Genomic DNA, 18,308 nt, shown 5'->3' on the forward strand with positions numbered 1-18,308 from the left:
CACAGTTAGAGACTAGCTGCTGATCACATCTTTTCTCAGGACAACTTGCAGCTATTCTTTTTAACTGACACATAGCAAACATATTGTAGGGTATACATTATTGCTTTCTCAGCTAAATAAGTTGTGGGGGGCTCAACAGTAATCGCAATTACGATTATGGCTTGCTACGATTACGAAAACAACGTCATTGAAATATAACGATTATGTTTTTATTATTATTATTAATTAATTCTTTTTTTTTTTATGAATTCTTTTTTTTGTATTGGTTTTTCAGTTTAGTTCTACTTAAAGTTCAGGGTAATCAACTGTTCAAAACATACTGTTCAAAACAATTTTCTCCAATAAATTGATGTTTTCAAAGTAAATGGATAATCGTTTCTAATAATCGTGATATCAATTATTGACCCAAATAATCCAGATTATGATTTTTGCCATAATCGAGCAGCCCTAGTTTCTAGCAAAAACATCTTTAAGAGACGACATGAGCAGCCCTACCAGCATTTGCCATGGTGGCCCAAACGTTTTTATTTGGTCTTAAATTGTAGTTCAACATTTATTTCCTGTTACTTCTGGACCATGACGGTGGGCCAGCCTTCAACGTTTAACTGAGTGGAATATGTTGAACCAAAATGTTGGCTATATGTTAAGGAGTTTTCAGTAGGTTGTGACAGTGCACTGCAACATGTTTGTTGATCTTGTTTATTGGTATATATTATTTTGATATTATTTATTTAAATGTAGATATGAATGTATAATTTATTTTATTTTATTTTGTATTGGTTTTTCAGTTGATTACCGTGAACGTATAATTCAACAGTTAAATAGTTCAAATTATTATTTGTATTTGTTTTAAAATACAATAAATGGATGTTTTCAAAGTCAATGAATAATCGCATTTAATAATCGCAATTAAAATTATTGACCCAAATAATCGAGATTATGATTTTTGCCATAATCGAGCAGCCCTACTCAACAGCACCCCTCAGATCAGTTTGAATCCATCCCTGTCTTTGTCAGTGGTCTTAGATTGTTTTGTGAAAGTAATGGATATCTGTTCAGACCACGATGTGAGAAGTTCAGCCAGACAACTCACGTGTTTCTTAATGTGTATTAGAAGCAGCATATAGTTTGAGTTTGGCGTCTAGGCTCGGGCCTCATCACTCCACAGATTTACAAAGAACATTGAGTGATGATTAGATAACTATCCCCGAGCCTACAGGTGGAAGGTGGGGGGGGGGGGGCAGGAGAGCAGCAGCAGCAGCAGCAGCAGCATGAGCGAGGCAGAGGCAGGAAAACCTGGCAGCTTAAATAGAGCGGCATGTTTAGGAGAATGTGTTTGGTTGGTTGTAAGAGGGACGAGGCGCGTCACGTGTTAATGTATCATTGGTGCTCCAGTTGACTGCCTGAACTAGCTCGCAGGCTTCGCCCCATTTGTGCTGCCATCCTGAAAGGTTTACACTCCGTGTTTATTTGACTGTGTCTGCGATGTCTGATCGTCATGTGTCCTCGTGTCATGTTTTCAGTGTTGCCCTTACAGTGTGTGTTGTTGTGGTAACAGTCCTGTCTGTGCTGTGTGCTCATGTGCTGTTGCATGTATGTGGTTCCTCCTCAGTTTCTGCACAGAGGCTTCCACCATCCTCGCAAGATGCATATGAATAGCTTATCAAATCAATGGAGTAAGTATTGAGACATTTTTCTTCATATTTTGTTCATGTTGTTATGTACTAACCATGATACATATGTACCTGAGACGTGTGCAGGGCTGCAGCGCTTCATGTCAGCCACACAGCAGTTACAGTGTGTCTGTGATGAGGTCACTGTGTGCAATAATCCTTAGCTCTGCTCTGTTTGCCTATTTAAACGTGCTGGTGAGAAGAGTCCTGTCCTCCATTTCGAACTTCCTGTACAGGCCAGAGCTTTTACAAATAATACATATTTATTAAAGAGGACCTATTCAGCAAATGTTCAGCTTCATATCAGTATGTAGTGTCTCTACTGGGACATGTCTCCATGCTTTAATGTTCAAAAAGCTCTTTCTTCTTCTCATACTGCTGCAGCACCTCTTTTCACCCTCTGTCTAAAACCAGAGCCCAGTCTGCTCTGATGTGATTGGTCAACCGATTAGGGATGTCCCACGATTAGCATATCACGTACAATATGTTGGAGCGCTAACCAATATTAACGCGGGTGTTACACAGTGATGTCACTATGTCACGGAAGTAAACAAAGAAGTCCAAAGGATGGAACTTGCAGACCATTTACATGCACACAAATCTGTATAACACACAGGAAAGGGAAAAACCCCTAAAGCATAACAGGGCCCCTGTAAAGGAATCATCTTTTCTTTATGACAATGATAAGAGAGAGAGTATTGATGGTCATGTCTCTCCATAAAAGGATGAACCCAGTGTTTTTCAACCTGCATTTCCAAACCACCCCCTCAGTGGACGTGTTTTGAACTTGTTGCATTTCTTTTGACACAGCAAAAACATTCTAGCAAACCCAAAGGGGGTCCTGTGTTCTGGTTTACACACCTTTATTTACTGTTGTCAGGGACTTTACATCCCTAATCTGTCTGTGAGGCCCTAAAGACTAAGCACCAATACAGCTCCCTATTTCTCCATGCTTCAAATGCTGCATTCAGGAATGTCTTTTGGAACACAGACTTGTTTTGTTCCTTCATAGCATGAACTTGACAACTTGAACTTTGGGAATGTGCTGTTTTCACATTATGCTTGACCTCCAACACTGTTTGCATCCCACTCGCTTGACTTTACAAGTGAGATGTTATTTTCAAAAGGTAATAAGAGTGCCACAGTGACACATCCTAAAACCCGGAAGTAAGCTGCGCATGGGATCCTTCGACAAAAACGCAATGCAATTTCTCCATAGGATTTTGGAAAATAGCTGGAAATAAGGTCTGTGGTTGACACACATTTAAGAGACGGATCACGTTTTGTTCAGCCGGATAATCTCCACATGTGAACCCTACTTTTATAATTTTCTAATCATAAATCTAATCGATTTATGATCGATAGATTTATGATTAGAAAATTATAAAAGTATAATAAAATATAGAACAAAGTGTGTTTCTCTGATAATACCCCTCACGCAGTTAGGGTGTGAAAAAATACCCCTATAGGTATCTTTGCTAGTTAACTGGCCCACTGGATATATGAGTATAACCATGCAATACAGGTGTTACAATCTCAAGGCAGACCTCATGTAATGCCTTTTTGGAGTATTAAACAATCTAAGAGGGGTGGAATAAGTGTTATTTTTTTCAATTAATAAGCATTTATTTTATCCTCTGTAGATCTTTAGTTACGATGGAATTGGTACTTGGTGATCTGATTGGAGTAGAAGGCTTCAGGAAATTGGAACAACTGGATTGTAGATTTGACCATATATTCGATGACAGAGTCAAAATTCAAGGGGTTATTTATTGTCATTGTGCCATACAGATTTGAGCACATGCAGTTAATGCAGTTAAAGACATTTAGATTTACTTTTTTGCTACAAAAATAAATAAAAAAAAGGCATAAAAGTACATATAAGGTGTCCATATGTCCGACGTCGGTGGGACTTTAATACCTGGCAGGTGTCAGCTGTTGTGTTTGAATCATATTTACTGTGTAGTTCTGACTTGCTAAAAATAAGTTATATTTATATTCCCTGTACTCTATGTTATTAATAAATACATATATTAAATTCCACCTATTATGCAAAATCCATTTGTTCATGTCTCTTCTACATCAACATGTGTCCCCTCTGTGGAAAGAGACTCTGAAAGTTTCAGGAACAAAGATTCTCTCTTTTTTTGTCCTGATCCATTTCTATAAAAACCTGTCTGAAAATTAGCTGATCAGATTTGGTCCACTTCATGATGTCATAACGATTTTTTGGCTTGTGTAACCTTTAGCCAATCACCAACCAAGGTAACCCCCCGTCAATAACTATCGCCCCTAGTGCAGTCAATGAAGGAGTGAGGTAGACGAGATATGTACATTGCGCAAATCCTGAATAATTTAAGGATTTTTTAATAAATTGCCGAACCTAACTTGAACAAATCTACCTTGGCCCTAACTTCCCAAACTTGATGAGTTAGGCTTTGACTATAGAAAATGTGGTTTCACCAGCAGACCTCACCCAAAAAAGGGGAGAGGAACAGTTTTTGTATTAGCAAGATGACAACCATTGCCTTATGTTCTCCTATCCTTACTTTCTGACTAAGAGCAGCCCTCAGTTACAAAAAACCCGCAGACTCTAGGTCAGTGTTCACGCTCAACACCAGTTTAAAGAAGCCTGTATAATCTGGCCTTGACAGAAAACGTCTCGAAATCCTCGGACTATGAGCTTCGGTTGGCAGGTTTGGTTTCGCATTGACGCACGGACCATGAGGCTGGATCACTTTCTGTTACCATGCACTTATGTGTGCCTCAGGAATCTCTCACTTCTGATCCTTTATACTGAGTAGAAACTCCTGAAGCTCGTAATCTTATTTTTAATGTGCCTTGATTTGAAAATAAATATGTGGTTCATGTTCTGCAACAGTGGCGTAACTCTGCATTGCTACATCCCCCGCCAATTGTGGTCCAGTGGGAAGCCACAGCTATGTGTGCTCTAGCTCTGGTCGTCCCTCATTGATCCGATGTCATCCGATCCCCCACAGTACTGATCCGTCCTGCCAGCTCTGCATCCAGAACCCTGCAGACCAAGGCTTTGGGGCAGCTCTGACAGGAACGTCACTTCGCTTTCGAAAATCCATGAAGAAATTAACAGCTACTGTGGCTTGGCTCAGGCTAGTTTTAGTGTTCAGCTGTAATGCATGTGGCCCCAGCCCGACATGCCATGACTGGAGGGCAGTGGAAGTCAGATTGATGCTCTGCCGTGGTGCAGTGCCCAGTCCTTTAGATACTTTAGTCCTGAAGTCACTGAGGCTCAGAGGATGCTGTTTCCACACCCTGACTCTCAACACAATCCCAATTCTTTAGTGGCGTTTAGTTCCTGTTTTGTCATTTATTGGACAGAACCCATGTTCCTGTGAGTGTCAGCATATGTCTCCTGGGATGGTAGATTGTCATCAAGTACACTAACACATACAGTGGGGCAAAAAAGTATTTAGTCAGCCACCAATTGTGCAAGTTCTCCCATTTAAAAAGATGAGAGAGGCCTGTAATTTTCATCCTAGGTATACCTCAACTATGAGAGACAGAATGAGAAAAAAAAATCCAGAAAAACACATTGTCTGATATTTAAAGAATTAATTTGCAAATTATGGTGGAAAATAAGTATTTGGTCAATAACAAAAGTTCATCTCAATACTTTATTGGCAATGACAGAGGTCAAACGTTTTCTGTAAGTCTTCACAAGGTTTTCACACACTGTTGCTGGTATTTTGGCCCATTCCTCCATGCAGATCTCCTCTAGAGCAGTGATGTTTTGGGGCTGTCGCTGGGCAACACAGACTTTCAACTCCCTCCAAAGATTTTCTATAGGATTGAGATCTGGAGACTGGCTAGGCCACTCCAGGACCTTGAAATGCTTCTTACGAAGCCACTCCTTCGTTGCCCGGACGGTGTGTTTGGGATCATTGTCATGCTGAAAGACCCAGCCACGTTTCATCTTCAATGCCCTTGCTGATAGAAGGAGGTTGTCACTCAAAATCTCACGATACATGGCCCCATTCATTCTTTCCTTTACACGGATCAGTCGTCCTGGTCCCTTTGCAGAAAAACAGCCCCAAAGCATGATGTTTCCACCCCCATGTTTCCACAGTAGGTATGGTGTTCTTTGGATGCAACTCAGCATTCTTTCTCCTCCAAACACGTCTAGTTGAGTTTTTACCAAAAAGTTCTATTTTGGTTTCATCTGACCATATGACATTCTCCCAATCCTCTTCTGGATCATCTAAATGCTCTCTAGCAAACTTCAGACGGGCCTGGACATGTACTGGCTTAAGCAGGGGGACACGTCTGGCACTGCAGGATTTGAGTCCCTGGCGGCGTAGTGTGTTACTGATGGTAGCCTTTGTTACTTTGGTCCCAGCTCTCTGCAGGTCATTGACTAGGTCCCCCCGTGTGGTTCTGGGATTTTTGCTCACCGTTCTTGTGATCATTTTGACCCCACGGGGTGAGTTCTTGCGTGGAGCCCCAGATCAAGGGAGATTATCAGTGGTCTTGTATGTCTTCCATTTTCTAATAATTGCTCCCACAGTTGATTTCTTCACACCAAGCTGCTTACCTATTGCAGATTCAGTCTTCCCAGCCTGGTGCAGGTCTACAATTTTGTTTCTGGTGTCCTTTGACAGCTCTTTGGTCTTGGCCATAGTGGAGTTTGGAGTGTGACTGTTTGAGGTTGTGGACAGGTGTCTTTTATACTGATAACGAGTTCAAACAGGTGCCATTAATACAGTTAACAAGTGGAGGACAGAGGAGGCTCTTAAAGAAGAAGTTACAGGTCTGTGAGAGCCAGAAATCTTGTTTGTTTGTAGGTGACCAAATATTTATTTTACCGAGGAATTTACCAATTAATTCATTAAATATCCTACAATGTGATTTCCTGGATTCTTTCCCCCCATTCTGTCTCTCATAGTTGAAGTGTACCTAGGATGAAAATTACAGGCCTCTCTCATCTTTTTAAGTGGGAGAACTTGCACAATTGGTGGCTGATTAAATACTTTTTTGCCCCACTGTACCTGGTGTTAAAAGAGCAGATTAACTCACTGTGACCTTTATCTTTTTGGCTTAAAGTGTGTTTTCTTCTGTGAGGCTGTGTGGAAGGAGTAGCAGTATGAATGTATAAACACACACTAGCTCTCTGCTTTGATTTTACGACAATTCCCAGTCTGATCTTCCAGACCATACTCCGAGAAAATCCTGAGGGGAAAAATGTTGTTTTGGTGCTAACAGATTTTCGCTTTGAGATTTCATCAGCAGCATTCCTTATCAGCAGGGAGGACGTCAGCGTGGTGAAGGCCAGCCCCGGTATTCCTGTTGATGGTGTGTGAGTCAGACGCAGGTCAACCTCACAGTGACTTGTGATAGTACAAGTCCCCCCTCCACCCACACAGGTTTCCCTGCATGCTGCCTGTGTAAACTTCACATCCCATGTCGGGAAGAATCACAAAGCTGGAGCTGTTGCAGAATCACACCTTGGCTCGCGTGCAACAAATCTGAGTCAGTGACAACACAACAGCTAAATGAATCCTTTGTGAATCTACAGACTGTTTTAAAAAGCCCTATTTTGCTTCTTCAATTACGTTTCTTTTATATAAATCTGCTTCCCGATGTAATTCAATGGGAAAAAGTGTTTTTGGGCCCAATGGCATCGACACTTAAGATAAAATTCCACCATTTGGCCACTACGAAAATTCCCTATTAACCTAGTGCTCTTCTTGGGGCTTGGTATCCAAAGACATACCTCACAATAATACTAATGTGCTTCTGCTGAATGTGCAAATAGTCCATTGTCTGCTTTCATACAAGACATATGCACTTTGTAATGGAATACCCTTGCTTTTTTTAATTTATCCAATCAAATCCACGTTTAAAAGTGTTATCAAGAAATCCAAGTAAAAGACCAACCAGGAATCAGTTTCTCAATACTTTTTGACCTTCGACTGCTAGCTAGCATTCATGGGGGGTAGACGATGATGATGATGATTTCAACACACATTCTCAAAAGAAGAACGCAGCTCTATGGAAAATACTTGTTATTGATCCATAGGTGGTTTTAGGCTTTGATTTGTTAAAATAAGAACATTTTGAATACTTTCAACAATGGTTCCCAGTTATGAGTCCTAAAACCCAGAAATGACTTGACATGTTACCACTTCCGGTTCCCATGTCTCACAGTCAATGGTTTGTTGAACGTGTTTCTTGGTTAGACGCCAAAAGTCTGGTCTGTGGTTGACACAAGCTGAGGAGATTATCACGTTTTGTTTTACGACATAAAATACTTCTAAAGTAAATACCCTACAGGTGAATCTCTGAAGCTTGTACACATCATACAAATGATGGTTGCTAACAAGGAAATAAATAAACTACTATACATCATCACATCGGCACAAGGCCATCTTTAGCTTAGCGGTGGTGACGGGCAGCCATGGGACAGTGACGTAGTTTGTATCATTACAAACGTTTTATTTCTGCCGATTACGTTAACCTTTAAAAAAAATCACAAAGTGGAGATTATCGTTCTGAACGAAGTATCATAAACTAGTGTTGGCCACAATGTTTATTTTCTGCAATATACCGAAATCCAATGGGGAAATCCCTTTGTTTTTTGTTGTTGAACTTGCAATGCTAACTTCCAAGTCTGCCTAAAAAAATATGTCATCACTGCACCACTCTATTGTGATGAATATACTTGTTTTTACAGCAGAGATTGTCTTATATCATTTATGTGTGCTTTTCCTATTAAGATGGCACATGTCAGATTAATGGATTGATCAGGAAAATGTATTTTTCAGACATCAAAACAACATGAATATTGCAAGGTAGACAATAGCAGGTGAATACCGGTCAAATCCAAAGTATGGTGAAGCTTGTCATGCTGCCAGGTTGACTGCCAGTATAGGAGCCTTTCTGTTTAGTCCCAAGCCCAGTGAACAAAAGCTGCTTGACAAAGCTGGGTTCATTCCCCCGGCTTGATTGACAAAACCCAGCCAATTGTGTTAGCGTGTCAGTGTGTGCTTTCCACCGGCGTCATTGTAAAGGCAACAGAGGCTGTTGTCGTGGTGAACAAACTCTGACCTTCAGTGTAGGCACAGCAGTCCTCTGTGGCTGAATGAGGTCAGGACCACCCCCTGTATGAGGAGTAGAGAGCACTGTGGGAGGTGACGTTTCTAAGGTGCTACAGAGGGGACTCCTTTAATGCTCCCAACATTATGCAATTCTTTGTTGAATATATGTTATGAGTGAAAGACGCACACATTTCTTTGAGTGGACATCCTAACTGCAATTCAAATGTATCTACATGTGTTAATGTGTGTGTAAGCTCTGTGGGCACAATGTGGATGTGTGTTCACTCACAGCCTTTGTATGCGTCAGTCCTGCCTCTATTTTAGACTCAAATGATTCACCTTCGTCTTTGTTTCACTCTGAAGTGGAGGCACTTACCCTCATCCACGCAGTTAATAAGTGGGAGAGTGAAATTAGACCTTTAGTGAGCCTCTCTTCTATTCAGGGTCCTTTCATACTGGTGAATGCAAATTACCCTAAAGGTTGTCCTTTTGTGTTGCCGTGACCAGTTAGCAGAGGTGTGCAAGGAAACTGTTGTTGGGGGAGATATTAAAGCAGATACAGAATATAAATATTTATAGTGTGTGTTTTTATCTTGATGTGCCTGTCCCTTTTTAGTTGAAGTCCCATCAAAGGGGCCCTTTTGTGCTCATTTTCAGCTTCATATCAGTATGTAGTGTCTCTACTGGGACATGTCTCCATGCTTTAATGTTCAAAAGGCTCTTTATGTTTCTCATACTGCCTGTGCTGCAGCACCTCTTTTCACCCTCTGTCTGAAACCAGAGTCCAGTCTGCTCTCATTGGTTAGCTGGCCGGCTCTGTTGTGATTGGTCAACTGTTTAGAGATGTCACCCCTTAGCCTATCAAATACAATGAGTTGGTGTGCTAGTCAATAAAAGCGTCAGTGTTACATATTGATGTCACTATGTTACAGAAGTAAACAAAGGAGTCCAAGGGAGGCGTTTCAGGCAGGGGGGGTGTGGAAAGAAATTCCCTCTGGAGGGAACACTGGGATTGTGTTCTTTGCAGACCATTTACATGCACAAAAACCTATATAACACACTGCAGGAAAAGGAAAACCCACAAAAGTATAATAGGGCCCCTTTTATACACCATGTTCTGGGCAAGTTAGCCCTTCAGCCCTTCAGCAGTGTTGCACATATATGCCCAATTCAAAAGATGCAATGTAACAGTAGAGGTGATCTTCCTGCTCTAAAGAAATTGGGGGGCAGCATTTCACCCGATCCATCCTTCCATCATCAGCCGATCAAAATAACACTGCTATCTTGTCATCTTTACATGTGGCAGCCTATATGTTTCATTAGCCATCTAACTGTGGCGCTGTGGTCTATGTTACAGTACATTTGATAATTGTGACCCGCTCTATTGAAATCAGTCGGAAGTCTCAACGGCTCATTTCAAAATAAACGTGGATTTGCGTAAACAAATAGTTTTTCGGGGTTCGGGTGTTTTGTTTGATTTTAAATAAACAAAGTCTTGGCTTTCAGAATATGAAACTTGTATTTCCAAAATCACACGATAAATACATGTTTGAAGCTTGTAAAGGGAAGATGACAGGCACCTCTCACTTGCACCCTGCTCTTACGCAGCGCCGCCCCCCTCCCTCCGCTGAAATTATGAATGTAAGGCGTATAATAATCATAGATAACACGGCAGGGTCCGTTACAGTTTATTTTCATCTGATTTCAAATAAACAAAGTCTTGGCTTTCAGAATATTAAACTTGTTTCGGCAAATTCAGATGATAAATACAACTTTGAAGCTTCGGCATAATTACAAGCGGAGAACGGAGTAACTTCACGTCACAGCAGGCATAACAACAGCCGGTGTTTCTCGTGAGGGTTTTCCCCGGGAAACAAACACAATACACACAAATGCAAAATTACACAAACACACACACACACGTATACATACACACTCGCGAGCTTCCCCTCAGACCAGTAATCCAAACGAAAATATCTACCCTCTGTAGTATTTTGATCATTTGCTAATAATCAATCAGATCGATGGATTCCAGAGAAGAGGAAACTTTGAAGGCCTTTTTCTCAAAATGATGACTCGGTGACAGTCTTATATTATTATATAATGTGACATATTTCGCTTAATATTTGGAGTACAAAAACAATCCTGATCTCAAGAAAGCTAGGAATCTCCTCTTTCCAATAGTGTACTGTATACAACTCAAAATGTGTCTTCGGGTCAATGCGACAGATTTTGATGGAGCAGGTCACAATTAGTTTATTGACTAGGGTCCAGGGGGATATGGATATGGGCCAGCTTCCTGCCGGGCAGCAACAGTTATAGAGTTATATAATATAATGTAATTATATAAAACAAATATCTAGCTCCAGCAAGCATATAGACTACCAATAGAAAACAATGTGCTGATGAATCTTAATAAAATATATAATGCCTCTAGTTTTTTGTAAGAGTTTAGCTCTCATCATGGGTGCCTACCTCCACACACTCACACGATGACTGTTCTTCGGTCGGTGCATTGGTGTACTGGAGTAGATTACCGGCATAAGCCTTGTTGTTTTGGAGGGTGGGGTCAAATGCATTCTGACTGTAAACAAACATCTCGAGAGTTTGAGTGAAGGCGAGCCCAGACCGCCCTCACGAGGAGATCACTGATGATCACCTACGCCAAAACCAACCAATCCATGGTCTGAAATGTTTCGAAACTGACTCAAAGTGAATACGTGCTCCACCTTTGATTTATTGAGTGATTATTTTTACAGCTTGCATTTTCTGTCAATCATGAAAATGAATGAATAATTCCAGTTCAAGAAAAAAGTCCTGGTTTGTCTCTATAGTCCAGTGGTCAGAGGTTACACCATATGGAGAAAAGAACCCTAAACAGAGAGTCCCTGGGTTAATTTGCGGCCTCAAACTGTGCTGCATGTTATTTCCCTGTCTTCAGACTAACCTGTGTCAATGTGTCCGTACTTTCCCAGCGGACATCACCAGAATGTGTGATGTGGACGTGAACCCCGAGCCCACCAGTCCCACCCAGTACGGCGAGTCTTCCGACAAGTACTACCATGAGGACCGCTGGCAGAAGCTCCGCACAGCTGTCAGAAAACTGGAGTTCTGGGAAAACTTTACTGCTGAGCTGATCGGGACTGGCTTCTTCTCCAAAGTCTATAAGGTACTCTCTCTGTTCTCTCTATGTGTTGCCTTGTTGCCGGCCTACGTGTAAGCTGCCATCAAAGAATGCTTTGTTCCAGACACACTAATTTGAACATTCTTGTGCATTCCATGATTGGCCCACCAGCTTTGGAGAACATAGGGCGCAATACTCAGCCTAGGCGAAGACCTTACATGATTCCTAATGTGTCACCAGTGCAAGAGTGGAGCTGATTTTTGACACATTTAGGGTTTGTCAGAATCAGAAACGGGTTTATTGCCAGGTAGGTTCACACGTACAAGGAATTTCACTTGATGTCATGGTGCATACATACACATTTAAAACAACATTTTTAAAAATTACACAGATAGCGAACTATATTAAGAACACTGTAATAAAAATATAGTAAAATAGCAATAAAATAAGCAGTAATTTACATCGAAATAGAATGCAATAATTTATAGAATATAAAATATGTGCAGTAAGCAATATTTAAACATTGTGTGCATTAATGTAATGCGTATAGAGTCTGCGTTGTGGCTGAGGTAAAGTGTCAGTGGGGGGGCCGGGCCTTGTTTAAGAGGCCGGTAGCGGAGGGGATGAAACTGTTCAGGTGGCGAGAGGTTCTGGTCCTGATGGAGCGCAGCCTCCTGCCAGAGGGGAGGGGGGTGAACAGTTTGTGTCCAGGGCGGGAGGGGTCGGCCACTATGTTCCCTGCCCGACATTCCTGCAGATGTTCTGCTCCCATTTGAGGTCCTGGGCGATGATGGTGCCCAGGAAGCGGAAAGACTTCACAGCAGTTACTGGGGAGCCACACAGAGTGATGGGGGCGGGTGGGGCTGCGCTCTTCCTAAAGTCCACAACCATCTCCACTGTCTTGAGAGCATTGAGCTCCAGGTGGTTGTCCCTGCACCAGGTCACCAGATGGTCCAGCTCCCACCTGTAGGCAGACTGGTCTCCACCAGAGATGAGTCCGATGAGTGATTTGTGATGGATTTCAGGTGGGACAGGACAAGGCGCTCAAAGGACTTCATAACCACAGAGGTCAGGGCGACGGGTCTGGAGTCGTTTAACCTGTTAAGCCCCATAGCCCCCGCCTGAGCGAAAAAATGCTAACGCACTTAGCACAGAACTCTAGGTATAAATCAGTGTAAGAAAAAGCTTTTAGAAGGTACTTGTCCATGGACAAGTGAGTTTGGCAGTTTACTTGTCCGAATACATTTCTGATGTTACACTGCGTTTGAAATGTATCGATTCCGATTCTGCTTATCGATTCCGGTTCTTATCGATTCCAAAATTGTAAAAGAAAGAGGTCAAATGTTTAGATAGCAAAAATATCTTTATTTTTTCAAGCTTTTAACTGACATTTTTATAAATATAAAATATGCACAATAGCTGTGCTTTATTTCAACTGAGGTAGCTGCAGGAAACCTACTGACATAAGTTTTATAACAGTAACTGGTTTTTACTGTTCAAGTACCCTACTATCATCACACTTTTTTTTAACCTTGCATACCTAAATGATGGAGCTTCGACAACCGGGAAGGGATGTAGCCCTTTGCTTTGACAATAAATGCTGTTACCGCTCTGTGAAACTCGTCCGTTTTTCTCTGGTCAGCTTTCCTTTTAATGCCAAAGAGAACGGTGTGTCGCGGCTAGCTGTACCTGGCACTTCTGGACATGTAAGCGGCGGGTCCGGGGTGCTAGTGCTGGCTGTTGATGCCATACTCGGGCTCGGAGACCGCAAGCCATTAAAGACTGTACATTATTTTATCTCGATGCCGTGCTGTCTTAAATGTTTGCTTAAATTAGAAGTGCAACCGGACGAACAAGCTATTAGCTTGCCACAGGCATTGCACTTTGCCTTGCCTTTCTCTTTTTGTGTGTAGTGGAGCCACACTTTTGAGCCGTTACCGCGATCCATATTTGGTGTTATGAGGTGACTGAGCCGAGCCGTGCATGCTGCTGGGTATCTAAACAAATCAAATCACACGCTGCTGTTCCATTGATGCATGACGTCGCCACGTTACTACAGGTCCTTACAGATAGCTACGTAGTCTTAGCCTACGTCCGTGCAGATATGTAGGCTTTCTTTGCAATACTAAAGCGTTAGTCTACCGCGTTAAGGAACCGTTAAACAGAACCGAAATTGTGTATTTTGTATAGGTACCCGGTACCCGGCATTTTCTTATCGGTTCTCATCTGGAACCGAGTTTCGGTTCCCAACCCTAGTGGAGGGGGAGACATTGTCAGGGCCAGCTGCTTTTCTGCTACTGAGTTTTCTAAATAGTTTGTCCCTGGTGAAATGAGCTATAAATAGGGATGGGTATCGTTTGAAATGTATCGATTCCAATTCCGGTTCTGCTTATCGATTCCGGTTCTTATCGATTCCCCGTTTCGATTCCAAACTTATAAAAGAAAGAGGTCAAACGTTTAGATAACAAACATATCTTTATTCTTTTAAGCTTTAACTGACATTTTTACAAATAAAAAAATGTATTGCATAATAGCTGTGCTTTATTTTAACTGAGCTATGCATTTGGCAAGCTATTAATAGACATTACACTGTGCCTTGTCTTTTTCTTTTTTAGTGTAGTGGAGCCTCACTTCAGAGCGTTTACCGCGACCCATCTTTGGTGTTATGAAGTGACTGAGCTCGTGAACTGTCTACGGGAGGGCGGGGGGAGCCTCGCTGCAGGGCAACTGTGGACCTCTGTCGCCTGTCAGCACAACTTACATGATGCCGTTTAAAAAAACTAAGGGCGGTGCCGGCAGTCAGCGTACCGAGCCGGCCGTCAACGGCCGTCAGCGTACCGAGCCGGCCGTCAGCGTACCGAGCCGGCCGTCAGCGGACCGAGCCGGGCCAAAAGTAGAACTATTATAAAAAACTATTTTAAAACTGTTATAACAATACAAATATAGAGAAATATTAACACAAAATATGAATATGCAAATAAAACTAAGTAAAGTAAATTGTGACAAAATACTCTCACAAAATGTGCTATCTATACACTTTTGAAATCTTATGTGTCTCAATTTGGATTCTTCCCCAAGTACACTGAATTTTCAACGTCATGGACACTTCTGCAGTGTGTGAATTATAACCAGGTAGAATTGTCGCCGCTGTGCCCTCACCAGAAGTGAAGATTGCTGCTGTTAGCTGGATAGCTAATAATCATTGCTACAGTAGCTAGCTATCTGCAATCTTTCTCAGTACCAAATAGTTACATATGGCTCAATTAACACAACAGATCCATGGTGGCTTCTTTTACACACCAGCATAGTTCTACGTTTATTGAATTAAGCCAAGTAAGTTAAATGTGAGAAGTGTGCAAAGTTACATTATTTACCTTGTTGACCAGTATGAGTCCATGCAGGTACTCATAGTGCATTTTGCCATACTTCTCATTGGGACGCAATTGTGCTCTAAAATAGCACGGTATTATAGAAGTTAGTGAACACACTGTTTCCACTACTAGCCTCCCCATCACTACAGCTACACCATGCACCAGTATCACTGTCTTAGTCTCTAATGGACACCATGTCCTTCAGGTGATGCACAGCACCAGTCGGAAGGTGATGGTGGTGAAGATCTACAAAAATGACGTGGACCAGGACAGCATCGTACGAGAGATCAGCCTGCTGCAGAAACTCTCCCACCCCAACATTGTCAGGTAACACATAAATAATCTGATTTCCCTCAACTCGTTCAGTCTCCACACCTTCCCACACACACTCTCACTCTTTCTGCACCTCCACAAACTGTAGTTTCACAGCAGCTTTTAGAACCAGAGTTACAGAGTATGATAGCATTAGATTTTGAAAAGAAATAGTAGTATTTCTTCTTAAACAGAATGACTAATGTTCTTATGTAACCACAGATCTCTTGTGCCTGTGAAGTCCAATGGTGCTCACTGTTGTTACTTTGGTGTTTTAGTTACAGGACTGAGGCACAGGAACCTTGGCCTTGTCACTTACAGCGGTTATATAAAGGGTGAGGCCAGGCAGACATGATGTTTGCATACGCAATCTTAATTTAGCCACTTAGCAAGATTACAGTGGTAAGGTTATCAGAGAGAAGCTTATCTGTTATGTCCTTGGTACACGCCAGGAGCCAACGCAATACTGTTGCTAAAATCTTCATTTAAATGTGACCAGGTGTCTGAAACACAGTACCAAAAGGACAGTCACTCAATATGTTACCAGTTTTAAACTTTTAGCTACATTTAAAACTCACTTATACAGTTGAATACATTTCATTCATTATATTCCTACACTATTGTGGACAAATGAAAGTCTGTCTGCGTCAATCAATCAATTCAATCAAATTGTATTTATATAACCCAACATCACAAATGATACGTTTGTCTCAGGGGACTTTACAGCGTGTACAGCACGACACCCTCTGGCCTTTGATCCTTGCAGCGTTCAATTAATTGCTGCCAATAAAAACCTAAATTAAGGAGGAAAAATGGAAGAAACCTAGGGAGACAAGAGGAGGGGTCCCTCTCCCAGGACAGACGGACGTGAAATAGGTGTTGCTTGCCACAATCCAGACGTAACCTTTAAAGAGGTCCTATTATGCTCTATCGGTTTTCCCATTCCTGTAGTGTGTTATAGGTTTCTGTGCATGTAAATGGTCTGCTGGAGTTTTTTTGAACATTGAAGCATGGAAACATGTCACATTGGAAGCAAAAAAGTATCATATGAAGCTGAAAATAAGCAGAATAGGGCTCCTTTAATAGTGGTAACGTGCCTGGTGAGAGACAGTAAAACTTCAGTGATGATGTCCTGGATGCTAGTAATATGCACTTTTGGGTATACGGAGATAGAGATAGAGAGGACATGAGAGCATGCAGATACCTAGGGTACCTAGGGCTGGTTAAATGTAAGCCTGAGCAAGCCCTAACTATAATCTCTATCGAAAAGTAAAGTCTTAACCCTGCTCTTAAATGTGGAGAGGGTGTCTGCTTCCGGAACCCAAACTGGAAGCTAATTCCACAGAAGAGGAGCTTGATACACAATTCCCCAGTGGGACAGTAGTGTGTTATGAGCTCTTTAAGATAACATGGTGCCTGACCATTGAGGGCTTTGTAGGCTGGGAGGCACATTTTTATTTATATTCTTTGTTTGATAGGGAGTCCCTTCAGAGTACGGAGCTATTTCAGGGTCATAAGTTTTGATCATTCAAAAAAATACAATTTATTTGAAAGTTCAAGTTTTTATCCTGAACTTTGAAAAATACAATGATGTATTCAAAATAAAAACAAGTATTTGATATCATTTTTGGGAATATAATATGTATTTTCACATTTCACTAGTATACATATTTTGATATTTGAATCCTTACTTTTTTCAGTTGCAGATTTTATGTTTTCAGATTCAAAACAATTACTTTTTCAGTTTTAAATCTTGTTCTTTCAGGTTTCACATTTTTTTTCACTTTCAGATCTTTTTTCCGCTTTCGTTTGGTCCGGATGTTGCTTGGGGGGAGGGGCTTACCAAAGAGTAGTTTGGCATTCTGAGTGACATTCTGTCATGTTGCCTTCATCGATGTTAGCGCGAGAAATATAACTCGACACTTTCTATACACAATACTCCCGTGATTGGTGGTAAACAAAACTGATACCAGCATCAAAGTTCCGTTAAGCGAGCTGTTGAGCATCGTAGTTGGCAACAATCGCGGTATAAGAGCAATAAACTGTTCTAGAATGTGAAATTACGCATCCGCAACGAGCCAGCAGGTTGTTCTGGTGGACCTGACGCCATCCCCCGCTGTCTCACGGAGAGATACCGCAGGTCCTTCCTTCCTGCAGCGGTCAGACTATACAACCACCACGGCCCCTAGTAGACCCCCCCCCCCCCCACACACACACAACAACACAGACTATAACACCCCTTGCTGTTAAATACCAACTAGGCTATGTGCAATATTTGGAATATATATATAAATATATGTATGCCGTTAAAAACTGTGCAATATATACCTGGCTGCTAAATCCTCAGAACTGTTACAGGATGTGTATTTTGTAAATTGTATAACTTTTTATTTTATTATATTTTTTATTATATAACTTTGTTTTAACTTAACTTTAAAGGTCCCATGTCATGCTTTTCTGGTTATTACCCGTCCCCTTGTGTGTTATGAAGGTTTTTATGCATGTAAACGGTGTGCAGAGTAAAAACCCTCAAAGTACACCATGTAGCGAGTAAAACTCTAAAACAGAAAATACCTCCCCAAAACGCCTCGTTGGAGATACGTCATTGTCCATTTGATTCTTCCGGGTACGCATGATATCAACCGTACCCGGAACGAAATGGACCAATCCGTGGAGCCGTTACGTTACGTCCGCGGAGCCGTTACGTTAAGCCCCCGCTGATTGGTCCAAATTGACCAATCCACAGACTTCCTCA

The 18,308-nt window shown here is 41.6% G+C and overlaps 1 protein-coding gene across 1 annotated transcript in view; it reads left to right on the top strand.

Moving 5' to 3' along the window:
• Positions 1 to 1,612: 1,612 nt before the first annotated feature.
• The window catches only part of zgc:162952 (PKc_LIMK_like_unk domain-containing protein), a gene marked incomplete at its 5' end in the record, with an annotated part of 44,091 nt that continues 27,395 nt past the window's right edge, over positions 1,613 to 18,308 (top strand). Inside the window, 3 exon segments of the mRNA XM_034199280.1 lie at positions 1,613 to 1,676; positions 11,722 to 11,915; positions 15,447 to 15,568. Coding sequence (XP_034055171.1) covers positions 1,646 to 1,676; positions 11,722 to 11,915; positions 15,447 to 15,568 — 347 coding nt within the window.

Source organism: Gymnodraco acuticeps, unplaced genomic scaffold (genome assembly GCF_902827175.1).
Source record: "Gymnodraco acuticeps unplaced genomic scaffold, fGymAcu1.1, whole genome shotgun sequence".
NCBI classification, from domain to species: Eukaryota; Metazoa; Chordata; class Actinopteri; order Perciformes; family Bathydraconidae; genus Gymnodraco; species Gymnodraco acuticeps.